This window comes from Taudactylus pleione, unplaced genomic scaffold (assembly GCF_031769625.1).
Source record: "Taudactylus pleione unplaced genomic scaffold, aTauple2 ptg000469l, whole genome shotgun sequence".
NCBI classification, from domain to species: domain Eukaryota; kingdom Metazoa; phylum Chordata; class Amphibia; order Anura; family Myobatrachidae; genus Taudactylus; species Taudactylus pleione.
Genome location: NW_028284871.1, coordinates 388,983 through 409,692, shown reverse-complemented (window position 1 = coordinate 409,692; position 20,710 = coordinate 388,983). Strand labels below are relative to the sequence as shown.

Here is a 20,710-nt window from a genome sequence, read left to right as displayed (position 1 = left end):
GTACAGTGTAATCACAGCCCAGCATAGGGACGCCCACTGCTGCCTTCTCATATCTGTACAGTGTAATCACAGCCCAGCATAGGGACGCTCACTGCTGCCTTCTCATATCCATACAGTGTAAGCATAGCCCAGCATAGGGACACCCACTGCTGCCTCCTCATATCCATACAGTGTAATCACAGCCCAGCATAGGGACACCCACTGCTGCCTCCTCATATCCGTACAGTGTAAGCACAGCCCAGCATAGGGACGCCCACTGCTGCCTTCTCATATCTGTACAGTGTAATCACAGCCCAGCATAGGGACGCTCACTGCTGCCTTCTCATATCCATACAGTGTAAGCATAGCCCAGCATAGGGACACCCACTGCTGCCTTCTCATATCCGTACAGTGTAATCACAGCCCAGCATAGGGACACCCACTGCTGCCTTCTCATATCCGTACAGTGTAATCACAGCCCAGCATAGGGACACCCACTGCTGCCTCCTCATATCCGTACAGTGTAAGCACAGCCCAGCATAGGGACGTCCACTGCTGCCTCCTCATATCCGTACAGTGTAATCACAGCCCATCATAGGGACACCCACTGCTGCCTTCTCATATCCGTACAGTGTAATCACAGCCCAGCATAGGGACGCCCACTGCTGCCTTCTCATATCCATACAGTGTAATCACAGCCCAGCATAGGGACGCCCACTGCTGCCTCCTCATATCCGTACAGTGTAATCACAGCCCAGCATAGGGACACCCACTGTTGCCTTCTCATATCTGTACAGTGTAATCACAGCCCAGCATAGGGACGCCCACTGCTGCCTTCTCATATCCGTACAGTGTAATCACTGCCCAGCATAGGGACACCCACTGCTGCCTCCTCATATCCGTACAGTGTAAGCACAGCCCATCATAGGGACACCCACTGCTGCCTCCTCATATCCGTACAGTGTAATCACAGCCCAGCATAGGGACGCCCACTGCTGCCTCCTCATATCCGTACAGTGTAATCACAGCCCAGCATAGGGACGCCCACTGCTGCCTTCTCATATCCGTACAGTGTAATCACTGCCCAGCATAGGGACGCCCACTGCTGCCTCCTCATATACGTACAGTGTAATCACAGCCCAGCATAGGGACGCCCACTGCTGCCTCCTCATATACATACAGTGTAAGTACAGCCCAGCATTGGGACGCCCACTGCTGCATTCTCATATCCATACAGTGTAAGCACAGCCCAGTATAGGGACGCCCACTGCTGCCTTCTCATATCTGTACAGTGTAAGCACAGCCCAGCATAGGGACGCCCACTGCTGCCTCCTCATATCTGTACAGTGTAATCACAGCCCAGCATAGGGACGCCCACTGCTGCCTTCTCATATCTGTACAGTGTAAGTACAGCCCAGCATAGGGACGCCCACTGCTGCCTTCTCATATCTGTACAGTGTAATCACAGCCCAGCATAGGGACACCCACAGCTGCCTTCTCATATCTGTACAGTGTAATCACAGCCCAGCATAGGGACGCCCACTGCTGCCTTCTCATATCTGTACAGTGTAAGCACAGCCCAGCATAGGGACGCCCACTGCTGCCTCCTCATATCTGTACAGTGTAAGCACAGCCCAGCATAGGGACGCCACTGCTGCCTCCTCATATCTGTACAGTGTAAGCACAGCCCAGCATAGGGACGCCCACTGCTGCCTTCTCATATCGGTACAGTGTAATCACAGCCCAGCATAGGGACGCCCACTGCTGCCTCCTCATATCCATACAGTGTAATCACAGCCCAGCATAGGGACACCCACTGCTGCCTCCTCATATCCGTACAGTGTAATCACAGCCCAGCATAGGGACACCCACTGCTGCCTCCTCATATCCGTACAGTGTAATCACAGCCCAGCATAGGGACACCCACTGCTGCCTTCTCATATCTGTACAGTGTAATCACAGCCCAGCATAGGGACACCTACTGCTGCCTTCTCATATCCGTACAGTGTAAGCACAGCCCAGCATAGGGACGCCACTGCTGCCTCCTCATATCTGTACAGTGTAAGCACAGCCCAGCATAGGGACGCCACTGCTGCCTCCTCATATCTGTACAGTGTAAGCACAGCCCAGCATAGGGACGCCCACTGCTGCCTTCTCATATCGGTACAGTGTAATCACAGCCCAGCATAGGGACGCCCACTGCTGCCTCCTCATATCCATACAGTGTAATCACAGCCCAGCATAGGGACACCCACTGCTGCCTCCTCATATCCGTACAGTGTAATCACAGCCCAGCATAGGGACACCCACTGCTGCCTCCTCATATCCGTACAGTGTAATCACAGCCCAGCATAGGGACACCCACTGCTGCCTTCTCATATCTGTACAGTGTAATCACAGCCCAGCATAGGGACGCCCACTGCTGCCTTCTCATATCTGTACAGTGTAAGCACAGCCCAGCATAGGGACACCCACTGCTGCCTTCTCATATCCGTACAGTGTAATCACAGCCCAGCATAGGGACGCCCACTGCTGCCTTCTCATATCTGTACAGTGTAATCACAGCCCAGCATAGGGACGCTCACTGCTGCCTTCTCATATCCATACAGTGTAAGCATAGCCCAGCATAGGGACACCCACTGCTGCCTCCTCATATCCATACAGTGTAATCACAGCCCAGCATAGGGACGCCCACTGCTGCCTCCTCATATCCGTACAGTGTAATCACAGCCCAGCATAGGGACGCTCACTGCTGCCTTCTCATATCCGTACAGTGTAATCACAGCCCAGCATAGGGACGCCCACTGCTGCCTTCTCATATCCATACAGTGTAATCACAGCCCAGCATAGGGACGCCCACTGCTGCCTCCTCATATCCGTACAGTGTAATCACAGCCCAGCATAGGGACACCCACTGCTGCCTCCTCATATCTGTACAGTGTAATCACAGCCCAGTATAGGGACACCCACTGCTGCCTTCTCATATCCGTACAGTGTAATCACAGCCCAGCATAGGGACGCCCACTGCTGCCTTCTCATATCCGTACAGTGTAATCACAGCCCAGCATAGGGACGCCCACTGCTGCCTTCTCATATCCGTACAGTGTAATCACTGCCCAGCATAGGGACGCCCACTGCTGCCTTCTCATATCCGTACAGTGTAATCTCTGCCCAGCATAGGGACACCCACTGCTGCCTTCTCATATCCGTACAGTGTAATCACAGCCCAGCATAGGGACGCCCACTGCTGCCTTCTCATATCCGTACAGTGTAATCACTGCCCAGCATAGGGACACCCACTGCTGCCTCCTCATATCCGTACAGTGTAAGCACAGCCCATCATAGGGACACCCACTGCTGCCTCCTCATATCCGTACAGTGTAATCACAGCCCAGCATAGGGACGCCCACTGCTGCCTCCTCATATCCGTACAGTGTAATCACAGCCCAGCATAGGGACGCCCACTGCTGCCTCCTCATATACGTACAGTGTAATCACAGCCCAGCATAGGGACGCCCACTGCTGCCTCCTCATATACATACAGTGTAAGTACAGCCCAGCATTGGGACGCCCACTGCTGCATTCTCATATCCATACAGTGTAAGCACAGCCCAGTATAGGGACGCCCACTGCTGCCTTCTCATATCTGTACAGTGTAAGCACAGCCCAGCATAGGGACGCTCACTGCTACCCCCTCATATCTGTACAGTGAAATCACAGCCCAGCATAGGGACGCCCACTGCTGCCTTCTCATATCTGTACAGTGTAAGTACAGCCCAGCATAGGGACGCCCACTGCTGCCTTCTCATATCTGTACAGTGTAATCACAGCCCAGCATAGGGACGCCCACTGCTGCCTTCTCATATCTGTACAGTGTAATCACAGCCCAGCATAGGGACACCCACAGCTGCCTTCTCATATCTGTACAGTGTAATCACAGCCCAGCATAGGGACGCCCACTGCTGCCTTCTCATATCTGTACAGTGTAAGTACAGCCCAGCATAGGGACGCCCACTGCTGCCTTCTCATATCTGTACAGTGTAATCACAGCCCAGCATAGGGACACCCACTGCTGCCTTCTCATATCTGTACAGTGTAATCACAGCCCAGCATAGGGACACCCACAGCTGCCTTCTCATATCTGTACAGTGTAATCACAGCCCAGCATAGGGACACCCACTGCTGCCTTCTCATATCCGTACAGTGTAAGCACAGCCCAGTATAGGGACACCCACTGCTGCCTTCTCATATCTGTACAGTGTAATCACAGCCCAGCATAGGGACACCCACTGCTGCCTTCTCATATCCGTACAGTGTAAGCACAGCCCAGTATAGGGACACCCACTGCTGCCTTCTCATATCTGTACAGTGTAAGTACAGCCCAGCATAGGGACGCCCACTGCTGCCTTCTCATATCTGTACAGTGTAATCACAGCCCAGCATAGGGACGCTCACTGCTGCCTTCTCATATCCATACAGTGTAAGCACAGCCCAAATTAGGGACGCCCACTGCTGCCTCCTCATATCTGTACAGTGTAATCACAGCCCAGCATAGGGACACCCACTGCTGCCTCCTCATATCCATACAGTGTAATCACAGCCCAGCATAGGGACGCCCACTGCTGCCTCCTCATATCCATACAGTGTAAGCACAGCCCAAATTAGGGACGCCCACTGCTGCCTCCTCATATCTGTACTGTGTAATCACAGCCCAGCATAGGGACACCCACTGCTGCCTTCTCATATCTGTACAGTGTAATCACAGCCCAGCATAGGGACACCCACTGCTGCCTTCTCATATCTGTACAGTGTAATCACAGCCCAGCATAGGGACACCCACAGCTGCCTTCTCATATCTGTACAGTGTAATCACAGCCCAGCATAGGGACGCCCACTGCTGCCTTCTCATATCCGTACAGTGTAATCACAGCCCAGCATAGGGACACCCATTGCTGCCTTCTCATATCTGTACAGTGTAAGCACAGCCCAGCATAGGGACGCCCACTGCTGCCTTCTCATATCTGTACAGTGTAAGCACAGCCCAGCATAGGGACACCCACTGCTGCCTTCTCATATCCGTACAGTGTAAGCACAGCCCAGCATAGGGACACCCACTGCTGCCTTCTCATATCTGTACAGTGTAAGTACAGCCCAGCATAGGGACACCCACTGCTGCCTTCTCATATCTGTACAGTGTAATCACAGCCCAGCATAGGGACGCTCACTGCTGCCTTCTCATATCCATACAGTGTAAGCACAGCCCAAATTAGGGACGCCCACTGCTGCCTTCTCATATCTGTACAGTGTAAGCACAGCCCAGCATAGGGACACCCACTGCTGCCTTCTCATATCCGTACAGTGTAATCACAGCCCAGCATAGGGACGCCCACTGCTGCCTTCTCATATCTGTACAGTGTAATCACAGCCCAGCATAGGGACGCTCACTGCTGCCTTCTCATATCCATACAGTGTAAGCATAGCCCAGCATAGGGACACCCACTGCTGCCTCCTCATATCCATACAGTGTAATCACAGCCCAGCATAGGGACACCCACTGCTGCCTCCTCATATCCGTACAGTGTAAGCACAGCCCAGCATAGGGACGCCCACTGCTGCCTTCTCATATCTGTACAGTGTAATCACAGCCCAGCATAGGGACGCTCACTGCTGCCTTCTCATATCCATACAGTGTAAGCATAGCCCAGCATAGGGACACCCACTGCTGCCTTCTCATATCCGTACAGTGTAATCACAGCCCAGCATAGGGACACCCACTGCTGCCTTCTCATATCCGTACAGTGTAATCACAGCCCAGCATAGGGACACCCACTGCTGCCTCCTCATATCCGTACAGTGTAAGCACAGCCCAGCATAGGGACGTCCACTGCTGCCTCCTCATATCCGTACAGTGTAATCACAGCCCAGCATAGGGACGCCCACTGCTGCCTTCTCATATCCATACAGTGTAATCACAGCCCAGCATAGGGACGCCCACTGCTGCCTCCTCATATTCGTACAGTGTAATCACAGCCCAGCATAGGGACACCCACTGTTGCCTTCTCATATCTGTACAGTGTAATCACAGCCCAGCATAGGGACGCCCACTGCTGCCTTCTCATATCCGTACAGTGTAATCACTGCCCAGCATAGGGACACCCACTGCTGCCTCCTCATATCCGTACAGTGTAAGCACAGCCCATCATAGGGACACCCACTGCTGCCTCCTCATATCCGTACAGTGTAATCACAGCCCAGCATAGGGACGCCCACTGCTGCCTCCTCATATCCGTACAGTGTAATCACAGCCCAGCATAGGGACGCCCACTGCTGCCTTCTCATATCCGTACAGTGTAATCACAGCCCATCATAGGGACGCCCACTGCTGCCTCCTCATATACATACAGTGTAAGTACAGCCCAGCATTGGGACGCCCACTGCTGCATTCTCATATCCATACAGTGTAAGCACAGCCCAGTATAGGGACGCCCACTGCTGCCTTCTCATATCCGTACAGTGTAATCACAGCCCAGCATAGGGACGCCCACTGCTGCCTCCTCATATCCGTACAGTGTAATCACAGCCCAGCATAGGGACGCCCACTGCTGCCTTCTCATATCCGTACAGTGTAATCACAGCCCATCATAGGGACGCCCACTGCTGCCTCCTCATATACATACAGTGTAAGTACAGCCCAGCATTGGGACGCCCACTGCTGCATTCTCATATCCATACAGTGTAATCACTGCCCAGCATAGGGACGCCCACTGCTGCCTCCTCATATACGTACAGTGTAATCACAGCCCAGCATAGGGACGCCCACTGCTGCCTCCTCATATACATACAGTGTAAGTACAGCCCAGCATTGGGACGCCCACTGCTGCATTCTCATATCCATACAGTGTAAGCACAGCCCAGTATAGGGACGCCCACTGCTGCCTTCTCATATCTGTACAGTGTAATCACAGCCCAGCATAGGGACGCCCACTGCTGCCTCCTCATATCTGTACAGTGTAATCACAGCCCAGCATAGGGACGCCCACTGCTGCCTCCTCATATCCGTACAGTGTAAGCACAGCCCAGCATAGGGACACCCACTGCTGCCTTCTCATATCCGTACAGTGTAATCACAGCCCAGCATAGGGACGCCCACTGCTGCCTCCTCATATCTGTACAGTGTAAGCACAGCCCAGCATAGGGACGCCACTGCTGCCTCCTCATATCTGTACAGTGTAAGCACAGCCCAGCATAGGGACACCCACTGCTGCCTTCTCATATCCGTACAGTGTAAGCACAGCCCAGCATAGGGACGCCCACTGCTGCCTCCTCATATCTGTACAGTGTAAGCACAGCCCAGCATAGGGACGCCACTGCTGCCTCCTCATATCTGTACAGTGTAAGCACAGCCCAGCATAGGGACGCCCACTGCTGCCTTCTCATATCGGTACAGTGTAATCACAGCCCAGCATAGGGACGCCCACTGCTGCCTCCTCATATCCATACAGTGTAATCACAGCCCAGCATAGGGACACCCACTGCTGCCTCCTCATATCCGTACAGTGTAATCACAGCCCAGCATAGGGACACCCACTGCTGCCTCCTCATATCCGTACAGTGTAATCACAGCCCAGCATAGGGACACCCACTGCTGCCTTCTCATATCTGTACAGTGTAATCACAGCCCAGCATAGGGACACCTACTGCTGCCTTCTCATATCCGTACAGTGTAAGCACAGCCCAGCATAGGGACGCCCACTGCTGCCTTCTCATATCTGTACAGTGTAAGCACAGCCCAGCATAGGGACACCCACTGCTGCCTCCTCATATCCGTACAGTGTAATCACAGCCCAGCATAGGGACACCCACTGCTGCCTTCTCATATCTGTACAGTGTAATCACAGCCCAGCATAGGGACACCCACTGCTGCCTCCTCATATCCGTACAGTGTAATCACAGCCCAGCATAGGGACACCCACTGCTGCCTCCTCATATCTGTACAGTGTAATCACAGCCCAGCATAGGGACGCCCACTGCTGCCTTCTCATATCCGTACAGTGTAATCACAGCCCAGCATAGGGACGCCCACTGCTGCCTTCTCATATCTGTACAGTGTAATCACAGCCCAGCATAGGGACGCTCACTGCTGCCTTCTCATATCCATACAGTGTAAGCATAGCCCAGCATAGGGACACCCACTGCTGCCTCCTCATATCCATACAGTGTAATCACAGCCCAGCATAGGGACGCCCACTGCTGCCTCCTCATATCCGTACAGTGTAATCACAGCCCAGCATAGGGACGCTCACTGCTGCCTTCTCATATCCGTACAGTGTAATCACAGCCCAGCATAGGGACGCCCACTGCTGCCTTCTCATATCCATACAGTGTAATCACAGCCCAGCATAGGGACGCCCACTGCTGCCTCCTCATATCCGTACAGTGTAATCACAGCCCAGCATAGGGACACCCACTGCTGCCTCCTCATATCTGTACAGTGTAATCACAGCCCAGTATAGGGACACCCACTGCTGCCTCCTCATATCTGTACAGTGTAATCACAGCCCAGTATAGGGACACCCACTGCTGCCTTCTCATATCCGTACAGTGTAATCACAGCCCAGCATAGGGACGCCCACTGCTGCCTTCTCATATCCGTACAGTGTAATCACAGCCCAGCATAGGGACGCCCACTGCTGCCTTCTCATATCCGTACAGTGTAATCACTGCCCAGCATAGGGACGCCCACTGCTGCCTTCTCATATCCGTACAGTGTAATCACTGCCCAGCATAGGGACACCCACTGCTGCCTTCTCATATCCGTACAGTGTAATCACAGCCCAGCATAGGGACGCCCACTGCTGCCTTCTCATATCCGTACAGTGTAATCACTGCCCAGCATAGGGACACCCACTGCTGCCTCCTCATATCCGTACAGTGTAAGCACAGCCCATCATAGGGACACCCACTGCTGCCTCCTCATATCCGTACAGTGTAATCACAGCCCAGCATAGGGACGCCCACTGCTGCCTCCTCATATCCGTACAGTGTAATCACAGCCCAGCATAGGGACGCCCACTGCTGCCTCCTCATATACGTACAGTGTAATCACAGCCCAGCATAGGGACGCCCACTGCTGCCTCCTCATATACATACAGTGTAAGTACAGCCCAGCATTGGGACGCCCACTGCTGCATTCTCATATCCATACAGTGTAAGCACAGCCCAGTATAGGGACGCCCACTGCTGCCTTCTCATATCTGTACAGTGTAAGCACAGCCCAGCATAGGGACGCTCACTGCTACCCCCTCATATCTGTACAGTGTAATCACAGCCCAGCATAGGGACGCCCACTGCTGCCTTCTCATATCTGTACAGTGTAAGTACAGCCCAGCATAGGGACGCCCACTGCTGCCTTCTCATATCTGTACAGTGTAATCACAGCCCAGCATAGGGACACCCACTGCTGCCTCCTCATATCTGTACAGTGTAATCACAGCCCAGCATAGGGACACCCACTGCTGCCTTCTCATATCTGTACAGTGTAATCACAGCCCAGCATAGGGACGCCCACTGCTGCCTTCTCATATCTGTACAGTGTAAGTACAGCCCAGCATAGGGACGCCCACTGCTGCCTTCTGATATCTGTACAGTGTAATCACAGCCCAGCATAGGGACACCCACTGCTGCCTCCTCATATCTGTACAGTGTAAGTACAGCCCAGCATAGGGACGCCCACTGCTGCCTTCTCATATCTGTACAGTGTAAGCACAGCCCAGCATAGGGACACCCACTGCTGCCTCCTCATATCCGTACAGTGTAATCACAGCCCAGCATAGGGACGCCCACTGCTGCCTCCTCATATCTGTACAGTGTAATCACAGCCCAGCATAGGGACACCCACAGCTGCCTTCTCATATCTGTACAGTGTAATCACAGCCCAGCATAGGGACACCACTGCTGCCTTCTCATATCTGTACAGTGTAATCACAGCCCAGCATAGGGACGCCCACTGCTGCCTTCTCATATCTGTACAGTGTAAGTACAGCCCAGCATAGGGACACCCACAGCTGCCTTCTCATATCTGTACAGTGTAATCACAGCCCAGCATAGGGACGCTCACTGCTGCCTTCTCATATCCATACAGTGTAAGCACAGCCCAAATTAGGGACGCCCACTGCTGCCTTCTCATATCTGTACAGTGTAATCACAGCCCAGCATAGGGACGCCCACTGCTGCCTCCTCATATCCATACAGTGTAAGCACAGCCCAAATTAGGGACGCCCACTGCTGCCTCCTCATATCTGTACTGTGTAAGCACAGCCCAGCATAGGGACACCCACTGCTGCCTCCTCATATCCATACAGTGTAATCACAGCCCAGCATAGGGACGCCCACTGCTGCCTTCTCATATCTGTACAGTGTAAGCACAGCCCAGCATAGGGACACCCACTGCTGCCTTCTCATATCTGTACAGTGTAATCACAGCCCACCATAGGGACGCCCACTGCTGCCTCCTCATATCCGTACAGTGTAATCACAGCCCAGCATAGGGACACTCACTGCTGCATTCTCATATCCATACAGTGTAATCACAGCCCAGCATAGGGACACCCACTGCTGCCTTCTCATATCTGTACAGTGTAATCACAGCCCAGCATAGGGACGCCCACTGCTGCCTTCTCATATCTGTACAGTGTAATCACAGCCCAGCATAGGGACGCCCACTGCTGCCTCCTCATATCTGTACAGTGTAATCACAGCCCAACATAGGGACGCCCACTGCTGCCTTCTCATATCTGTACAGTGTAATCACAGCCCAGCATAGGGACGCCCACTGCTGCCTCCTCATATCCATACAGTGTAAGCACAGCCCAGCATAGGGACGCTCACTGCTGCCTTCTCATATCCGTACAGTGTAATCACAGCCCAGCATAGGGACACCCACTGCTGCCTCCTCATATCCGTACAGTGTAATCACAGCCCAGCATAGGGACGCCCACTGCTGCCTTCTCATATCCGTACAGTGTAATCACAGCCCAGCATAGGGACGCCCACTGCTGCCTCCTCATATCCGTACAGTGTAATCACAGCCCAGCATAGGGACGCCCACTGCTGCCTTCTCATATCTGTACAGTGTAAGCACAGCCCAGCATAGGGACGCCCACTGCTGCCTCCTCATATCTGTACAGTGTAATCACAGCCCAGCATAGGGACGCCCACTGCTGCCTTCTCATATCCGTACAGTGTAATCACAGCCCAGCATAGGGACGCCCACTGCTGCCTCCTCATATCCGTACAGTGTAATCACAGCCCAGCATAGGGACGCCCACTGCTGCCTTCTCATATCTGTACAGTGTAAGCACAGCCCAGCATAGGGACGCCCACTGCTGCCTTCTCATATCCGTACAGTGTAAGTACAGCCCAGCATAGGGACGCCCACTGCTGCCTCCTCATATCCGTACTGTTTAAGCACAGCCCAGCATATGGGGATGCCCACTGCTGCCTCCTCATATCCGTACAGTGTAATCACAGCCCAGCATAGGGACGCCCACTGCTGCATTCTCATATCCGTACAGTGTAAGTACAGCCCAGCATAGGGACGCCCACTGCTGCCTCCTCATATCCGTACAGTGTAAGCACAGCCCAGCATAGGGACGCCCACTGCTGCATTCTCATATCCGTACAGTGTAAGTACAGCCCAGCATAGGGACGCCCACTGCTGCCTTCTCATATCTGTACAGTGTAATCACAGCCCAGCATAGGGACACCACTGCTGCCTTCTCATATCTGTACAGTGTAAGCACAGCCCAGCATAGGGACACCCACTGCTGCCTTCTCATATCTGTACAGTGTAATCACAGCCCAGCATAGGGACGCCCACTGCTGCCTCCTCATATCTGTACAGTGTAATCACAGCTCAGCATAGGGACACCCACTGCTGCCTCCTCATATCTGTACAGTGTAAGCACAGCCCAGCATAGGGACGCCCACTGCTGCCTCCTCATATCTGTACAGTGTAATCACAGCCCAGCATAGGGACACCCACAGCTGCCTTCTCATATCTGTACAGTGTAAGCACAGCCCAGCATAGGGACACCCACAGCTGCCTTCTCATATCTGTACAGTGTAATCACAGCCCAGCATAGGGACACCCACTGCTGCCTTCTCATATCCGTACAGTGTAATCACAGCCCAGCATAGGGACGCCCACTGCTGCCTTCTCATATCTGTACAGTGTAAGCACAGCCCAGCATAGGGACGCCCACTGCTGCCTCCTCATATCCATACAGTGTAAGCACAGCCCAGCATAGGGACGCCCACAGCTGCCTTCTCATATCCGTACAGTGTAATCACAGCCCAGCATAGGGACACACACTGCTGCCTCCTCATATCTGTACAGTGTAATCACAGCCCAGCATAGGGACACACACTGCTGACTCCGCATATCCGTACAGTGTAATCACAGCCCAGCATAGGGACACACACTGCTGCCTTCTCATATCTGTACAGTGTAATCACAGCCCAGCATAGGGACGCCCACTGCTGCCTCCTCATATCTGTACAGTGTAATCACAGCCCAGCATAGGGACACCCCCTGCTGCCTTCTCATATCCGTACAGTGTAAGCACAGCCCAGTATAGGGACACCCACTGCTGCCTCCTCATATCTGTACAGTGTAATCACAGCCCAGCATAGGGACACCCACTGCTGCCTTCTCATATCCGTACAGTGTAATCACAGCCCAGCATAGGGACGCCCACTGCTGCCTCCTCATATCCGTACAGTGTAATCACAGCCCAGCATAGGGACGCCCACTGCTGCCTCCTCATATCCGTACAGTGTAAGTACAGCCCAGCATAGGGACGCCCACTGCTGCCTCCTCATATCCGTACAGTGTAATCACAGCCCAGCATAGGGACGCCCACAGCTGCCTTCTCATATCCGTACAGTGTAATCACAGCCCAGCATAGGGACACCTACTGCTGCCTTCTCATATCTGTACAGTGTAAGCACAGCCCAGCATAGGGACGCCCACTGCTGCCTCCTCATATCTGTACAGTGTAAGCACAGCCCAGCATAGGGACACCCACTGCTGCCTCCTCATATCTGTACAGTGTAATCACAGCCCAGCATAGGGACACACACTGCTGACTCCGCATATCCATACAGTGTAATCACAGCCCAGCATAGGGACACCCCCTGCTACCTTCTCATATCCGTACAGTGTAAGCACAGCCCAGCATAGGGACCCCCACTGCTGCCTTCTTATATCTGTACAGTGTAAGCACAGCCCAGCATAGGGACGCCCACTGCTGCCTCCTCATATCCGTACAGTGTAAGTACAGCCCAGCATAGGGACGCCCACTGCTGCCTCCTCATATCCGTACAGTGTAATCACAGCCCAGCATAGGGACGCCCACAGCTGCCTTCTCATATCCGTACAGTGTAATCACAGCCCAGCATAGGGACACCTACTGCTGCCTTCTCATATCTGTACAGTGTAAGCACAGCCCAGCATAGGGACACCCACTGCTGCCTCCTCATATCTGTACAGTGTAATCACAGCCCAGCATAGGGACACACACTGCTGACTCCGCATATCCATACAGTGTAATCACAGCCCAGCATAGGGACACCCCCTGCTACCTTCTCATATCCGTACAGTGTAAGCACAGCCCAGCATAGGGACCCCCACTGCTGCCTTCTTATATCTGTACAGTGTAATCACAGCCCAGCATAGTGACGCCCACTGCTGCCTTCTCATATCCGTACAGTGTAATCACAGCCCAGCATAGGGACGCCCACTGCTGCCTCCTCATATCTGTACAGTGTAATCACAGCCCAGCATAGGGACGCCCACTGCTGCCTCCTCATATCCGTACAGTGTAAGTACAGCCCAGCATAGGGACGCCCACTGCTGCCTCCTCATATCCGTACAGTGTAATCACAGCCCAGCATAGGGACGCCCACTGCTGCCTTCTCATATCCGTACAGTGTAATCACAGGCCAGCATAGGGACACCTACTGCTGCCTCCTCATATCCGTACAGTGTAAGCACAGCCCAGCATAGGGACGCCCACTGCTGCCTCCTCATATCCGTACAGTGTAAGCACAGCCCAGCATAGGGACGCCCACTGCTGCCTCCTCATATCCGTACAGTGTAAGTACAGCCCAGCATAGGGACGCCCACTGCTGCCTTCTCATATCCGTACAGTGTAATCACAGCCCAGCATAGGGACACACACTGCTGACTCCGCATATCCATACAGTGTAATCACAGCCCAGCATAGGGACACCCCCTGCTACCTTCTCATATCCGTACAGTGTAAGCACAGCCCAGCATAGGGACCCCCACTGCTGCCTTCTTATATCTGTACAGTGTAAGCACAGCCCAGCATAGGGACACCCACTGCTGCCTCCTCATATCCGTACAGTGTAAGTACAGCCCAGCATAGGGACGCCCACTGCTGCCTCCTCATATCCGTACAGTGTAATCACAGCCCAGCATAGGGACGCCCACAGCTGCCTTCTCATATCCGTACAGTGTAATCACAGCCCAGCATAGGGACACCTACTGCTGCCTTCTCATATCTGTACAGTGTAAGCACAGCCCAGCATAGGGACACCCACTGCTGCCTCCTCATATCTGTACAGTGTAATCACAGCCCAGCATAGGGACACACACTGCTGACTCCGCATATCCATACAGTGTAATCACAGCCCAGCATAGGGACACCCCCTGCTACCTTCTCATATCCGTACAGTGTAAGCACAGCCCAGCATAGGGACCCCCACTGCTGCCTTCTTATATCTGTACAGTGTAATCACAGCCCAGCATAGTGACACCCACTGCTGCCTTCTCATATCTGTACAGTGTAAGCACAGCCCAGCACAGGGACGCCCACTGCTGCCTTCTCATATCCGTACAGTGTAATCACAGCCCAGCATAGGGACGCCCACTGCTGCCTCCTCATATCTGTACAGTGTAATCACAGCCCAGCATAGGGACGCCCACTGCTGCCTCCTCATATCCGTACAGTGTAAGTACAGCCCAGCATAGGGACGCCCACTGCTGCCTCCTCATATCCGTACAGTGTAATCACAGCCCAGCATAGGGACGCCCACAGCTGCCTTCTCATATCCGTACAGTGTAATCACAGCCCAGCATAGGGACACCTACTGCTGCCTCCTCATATCCGTACAGTGTAAGCACAGCCCAGCATAGGGACGCCCACTGCTGCCTCCTCATATCCGTACAGTGTAAGCACAGCCCAGCATAGGGACGCCCACTGCTGCCTCCTCATATCCGTACAGTGTAAGTACAGCCCAGCATAGGGACGCCCACTGCTGCCTTCTCATATCCGTACAGTGTAATCACAGCCCAGCATAGGGACACCTACTGCTGCCTCCTCATATCCGTACAGTGTAAGCACAGCCCAGCATAGGGACACCCACTGCTGCCTCCTCATATCCGTACAGTGTAAGCACAGCCCAGCATAGGGACACCCACTGCTGCCTTCTCATATCTGTACAGTGTAAGCACAGCCCAGTATAGGGACACCCACTGCTGCCTCCTCATATACATACAGTGTAATCACAGCCCAGCATAGGGACGCCCCTGCTGCCTTCTCCTATCCGTACTGTGTAAGCACAGCCCAGCATAGGGACACACACTGCTGCCTTCTCATATACGTACAGTGTAATCACAGCCCAGCATAGGGACACACACTGCTGGCTCCTCATATCTGTACAGTGTAATCACAGCCCAGCATAGGGACTCCTACTGCTGCCTCCGCATATCCGTACAGTGTAATCACAGCCCAGCATAGGGACACCCCCTGCTGCCTTCTCATATCCGTACAGTGTAAGCACAGCCCAGTATAGGGACACCCACTGCTGCCTCCTCATATACATACAGTGTAAGCACAGCCCAGCATAGGGACCCCCACTGCTGCCTCCTCATATCCGTACAGTGTAAGCACAGCCCAGCATAGGGACACCCACTGCTGGCTCCTCATATCTGTACAGTGTAAGCACAGCCCAGCATAGGGACTCCCACTGCTGCCTCCTCATATCTGTACAGTGTAAGCACAGCTCAGCATAGGGACTCCCACTGCTGCCTCCTCATATCTGTACAGTGTAATCACAGCCCAGCATAGGGACGCCCACTGCTGCCTCCTCATATCCATACAGTGTAATCACAGCCCAGCATAGGGACACCCTCTGCTGCCTTCTCATATCTGTACAGTGTAATCACAGCCCAGCATAGGGACGCCAACTGCTGCCTCCTCATATCTGTACAGTGTAAGCACAGCCCAGCATAGGGACGCCCACTGCTGCCTTCTCATATCCGTACACTGTCATCACAGCCCAGCATAGGGACGCCCACTGCTGCCTTCTCATATCTGTACAGTGTAAGCACAACCCAGCATAGGGACGCCCACTGCTGCCTCCTCATATCTGTACAGTGTAATCACAGCCCAGCATAGGGACGCCCACTGCTGTCTTCTCATATTCGTACAGTGCAAGCACAGCCCAGCATAGGGACGCCCACTGCTGCCTCCTCATATCCGTACAGTGTAAGCAGAGCCCAGCATAGGGACTCCCACTGCTGCCTCCTCATATCTGTACAGTGTAAGCACAGCCCAGCATAGGGACGCCCACTGCTGCCTCCTCATATCTGTACAGTGTAATCACAGCCCAGCATAGGGACACCCACTGCTGCCTTCTCATATCCGTACAGTGTAATCACAGCCCAGCATAGGGACACCCACTGCTGCCTTCTCATATCCGTACAGTGTAATCACAGCCCAGCATAGGGACACCCACTGCTGCCTCCTCATATCCGTACAGTGTAATCACAGCCCAGCATAGGGACGCCCACTACTGCCTTCTCATATCTGTACAGTGTAAGCACAGCCCAGCATAGGGACGCCCACTGCTGCCTTCTCATATCTGTACAGTGTAATCACAGCCCAGCATAGGGACGCCCACTGCTGCCTTCTCATATCTGTACAGTGTAATCACAGCCCAGCATAGGGACACCCACTGCTGCCTCCTCATATCTGTACAGTGTAATCACAGCCCAGCATAGTGACGCCCACTGCTGCCTCCTCATATCCGTACAGTGTAAGCACAGCCCAGCATAGGGACACCCACTGCTGCCTCCTCATATCCGTACAGTGTAGGCACAGCCCAGCATAGGGACACCCACTGCTACCTCGTCATATCCGTACAGTGTAATCACAGCCCAGCATAGGGACGCCCACTGCTGCCTTCTCATATCCGTACTGTGTAAGCACAGCCCAGCATAGGGACACCCACTGCTGCCTTATCATATCTGTACAGTGTAAGCACAGCCCAGCATAGGGACACCCACTGCTGCCTTCTCTTATCTGTACAGTGTAAGTACAGCCCAGCATAGGGAAGCCCCTTCTGAATGGTTCCTCGGTGCGGACGCAATCACAAAACAGCAGCTCTGGATGCGCCGTGCGGCTTACAGACATGTGCAATGGCCATCAGTCACATGATCTGCGTAGATATCGGCATTGTGTAATTCTCTGAGCCAGTTATAAATGTGACATTACTGTGCCACAGGTTACCGTGGGTCTGCCACTATCACCAATCTCACGTTGGAAACATCTGGTCTGTATCGCTGTACGGTGACCAATCCGCTGGGCTCTCGGTCCTGTGCGGTGGAGCTGCAGATACGTGTAGGTGAGAGATTGATAGTATAAACTAGTCTTTATAGAGACTCCCATCAGTCCCTGCCCAGTGCTGCTTACACTCTATATTCCCTATCACATGTACACACACATATTGTGCAGCGCTGTACAGTGTACGTCACTCCCTTCAGACCCTGCCCAGTGCCGCTTACACTCTATATTCCCTATCACATGTACACACACATATTGTGCAGCGCTGTACAGTGTACGTCACTCCCATCAGTCCCTGCCCAGTGCCGCTTACACTCTATATTCCCTATCACATGTACACACACATATTGTGCAGCGCTGTACAGTGTACGTCACTCCCATCAGTCCCTGCCCAGTGCCGCTTACACTCTATATTCCCTATCACATGTACACACACATATTGTGCAGCGCTGTACAGTGTACGTCACTCCCATCAGTCCCTGCCCAGTGCTGCTTACACTCTATATTCCCTATCACATGTACACACACATATTGTGCAGCGCTGTACAGTGTACGTCACTCCCATCAGTCCCTGCCCAGTGCTGCTTACACTCTATATTCCCTATCACATGTACACACACATATTGTGCAGCGCTGTACAGTGTACGTCACTCCCATCAGTCCCTGCCCAGTGCTGCTTACACTCTATATTCCCTATCACATGTACACACACATATTGTGCAGCGCTGTACAGCTGCTTACACTCTATATTCCCTATCACATGGTCACACACATATACGGTCGCTGTTTTGTGTTGCAGGAGGACTGAGCTCAATGAGCATTTTTGCTGCTATCTCAATGACCCTGATAATGGGATTGGTTCTCTTAGTGCTCTTTGCTCTGGTCTTGTGCTTCCACCATCAGAGTCGCAGAAAGCATCAAGATGAAGAGATGTACAGGTAAGGGTGGGATAGCAGGGACAGGTAGGAGAGAGATGTACAGGTAAGGGTGGGGGAGCAGTGACAGGTAGGAGAGAGATGTACAGGTAAGGGTGGGGGAGCAGTGACAGGTAGATGTACAGGTAAGGGTGGGATAGCAGGGACAGGTAGGAGAGAGATGTACAGGTAAGGGTGGGGGAGCAGTGACAGGTAGGAGAGAGATGTACAGGTAAGGGTGGGGGAGCAGTGACAGGTAGATGTACAGGTAAGGGTGGGAGAGCAGTGACAGGTAGGAGAGAGATGTACAGGTAAGGGTGGGAGAGCAGGGACAGGTATGAGAGAGATGTACAGGTAAGGGTGGGAGAGCAGGGACAGGTAGGAGAGATGTAAAGGTAAGGGTGGGAGAGCAGTGATAGGTAGGAGAGAGATGTACAGGTAAGGGTGGGAGAGCAGTGATAGGTAGGAGAGAGATGTACAGGTAAGGGTGGGATAGCAGGGACAGGTAGGAGAGAGATGTACAGGTAAGGGTGGGAGAGCAGTGACAGGTAGGAGAGAGATGTACAGGTAAGGGTGGGAGAGCAGTGACAGGTAGGAGAGAGATGTACAGGTAAGGGTGGGAGAGCAGTGACAGGTAGGAGAGAGATGTACAGGTAAGGGTGGTGGAGCAGCGACAGGTAGGAGAGAGATGTACAGGTAAGGGTGGTGGAGCAGCGACAGGTAGGAGAGAGATGTACAGGTAAGGGTGGGAGAACAGTGACAGGTAGGAGAGAGATGTACAGGTAAGGGTGGGAGAACAGTGACAGGTAGACGTACAGGTAAGGGTGGGGGAGCAGTGACAGGTAGATGTACAGGGAAGGGTGGGAGAGCAGTGACAGGTAGGAGAGAGATGTACAGGTAAGGGTGGGAGAGCAGTGACAGGTAGATGTACAGGTAAGGGTGGGAGAGCAGTGACAGGTAGGAGAGAGATGTACAGGTAAGGATGGGAGAGCAGTGACAGGTAGGAGAGAGATGTACAGGTAAGGGTGGGAGAGCAGTGACAGGTAGGAGAGAGATGTACAGGTAAAGGTGGGGGAGCAGTGACAGGTAGACGTACAGGTAAGGGTGGGAGAGCAGTGACAGGTAGATGTACAGGTAAGGGTGGGAGAGCAGTGACAGGTAGGAGAGAGATGTACATGTAAGGGTGGGGGAGCAGTGACAGGTAGGAGAGAGATGTACAGGTAAGGGTGGGAGAGCAGTGACAGGTAGGAGAGAGATGTACAGGTAAGGGTGGGAGAGCAGTGACAGATAGGAAAGAGATGTACAGGTAAGCGTGGGGGAGCAGTGACAGGTAGGAGAGAGATGTACAGGTAAGGGTGGGGGAGCAGTGACAGGTAGGAGAGAGATGTACAGGTAAGGGTGGGAGAGCAGTGACAGGTAGGAGAGAGATGTACAGGTAAGGGTGGGGGAGCAGTGACAGGTAGACGTACAGGTAAGGGTGGGAGAGCAGTGACTGGTAGATGTACAGGTAAGGGTGGGAGAGCAGTGACAGGTAGGAGAGAGATGTACAGGTAAGGGTGGGAGAGCAGTGACAGGTAGATGTACAGGTAAGGGTGGGAGAGCAGTGACAGGTAGGAGAGAAATGTACAGGTAAGGGAGGGGGTGCAGTGACAGGTAGGAGAGAGATGTACAGGTAAGGGTGGGAGAGCAGTGACAGGTAGATGTACAGGTAAGGATGGGAGAACAATGACAGGTAGAAGAGAAATGTAGAGGTAAGGGTGGGAGAGCAGTGACAGGTAGGAGAGAGATGTACAGGTAAGAGTGGTGGAGCAGTGACAGGTAGGAGAGAGATGTACTAGTAAGGGTGGGGGAGCAGTGACAGGTAAGAGAGAGATGTACAGGTAAGGGTGGTGGAGCAGTGACAGGTAGGAGAGAGATGTACAGGTAAGGGTGGTGGAGCAGTGACAGGTAGGAGAGAGATGTACATGTAAGGGTGGTGGAGCAGTGACAGGTAGGAGATGTAGAGGTAAGGGTGGGAGAGCAGTGACAGGTAGGAGAGAGATGTACAGGTAAGTGTGGGAGAGCAGAGACAGGTAGGAGAGAGTTGTACAGGTAAGGGTGGTGGAGCAGTGACAGGTAGGAGAGAGATGTACAGGTAAGGGTGGGAGAGTAGTGACGGATAGG

At 53.2% G+C, this 20,710-nt stretch overlaps 1 protein-coding gene across 1 annotated transcript in view; it reads left to right on the top strand.

Moving 5' to 3' along the window:
• The window catches only part of LOC148504052 (V-set and immunoglobulin domain-containing protein 2-like), a 196,695-nt gene that overhangs the window by 152,667 nt on the left and 23,318 nt on the right, over positions 1–20,710 (top strand). The window contains exons 6-7 of the mRNA XM_088448858.1: positions 17,575–17,694; positions 18,433–18,571. Coding sequence (XP_088304984.1) covers positions 17,575–17,694; positions 18,433–18,571 — 259 coding nt within the window. The remainder of the gene's footprint in view (positions 1–17,574; positions 17,695–18,432; positions 18,572–20,710) is intronic.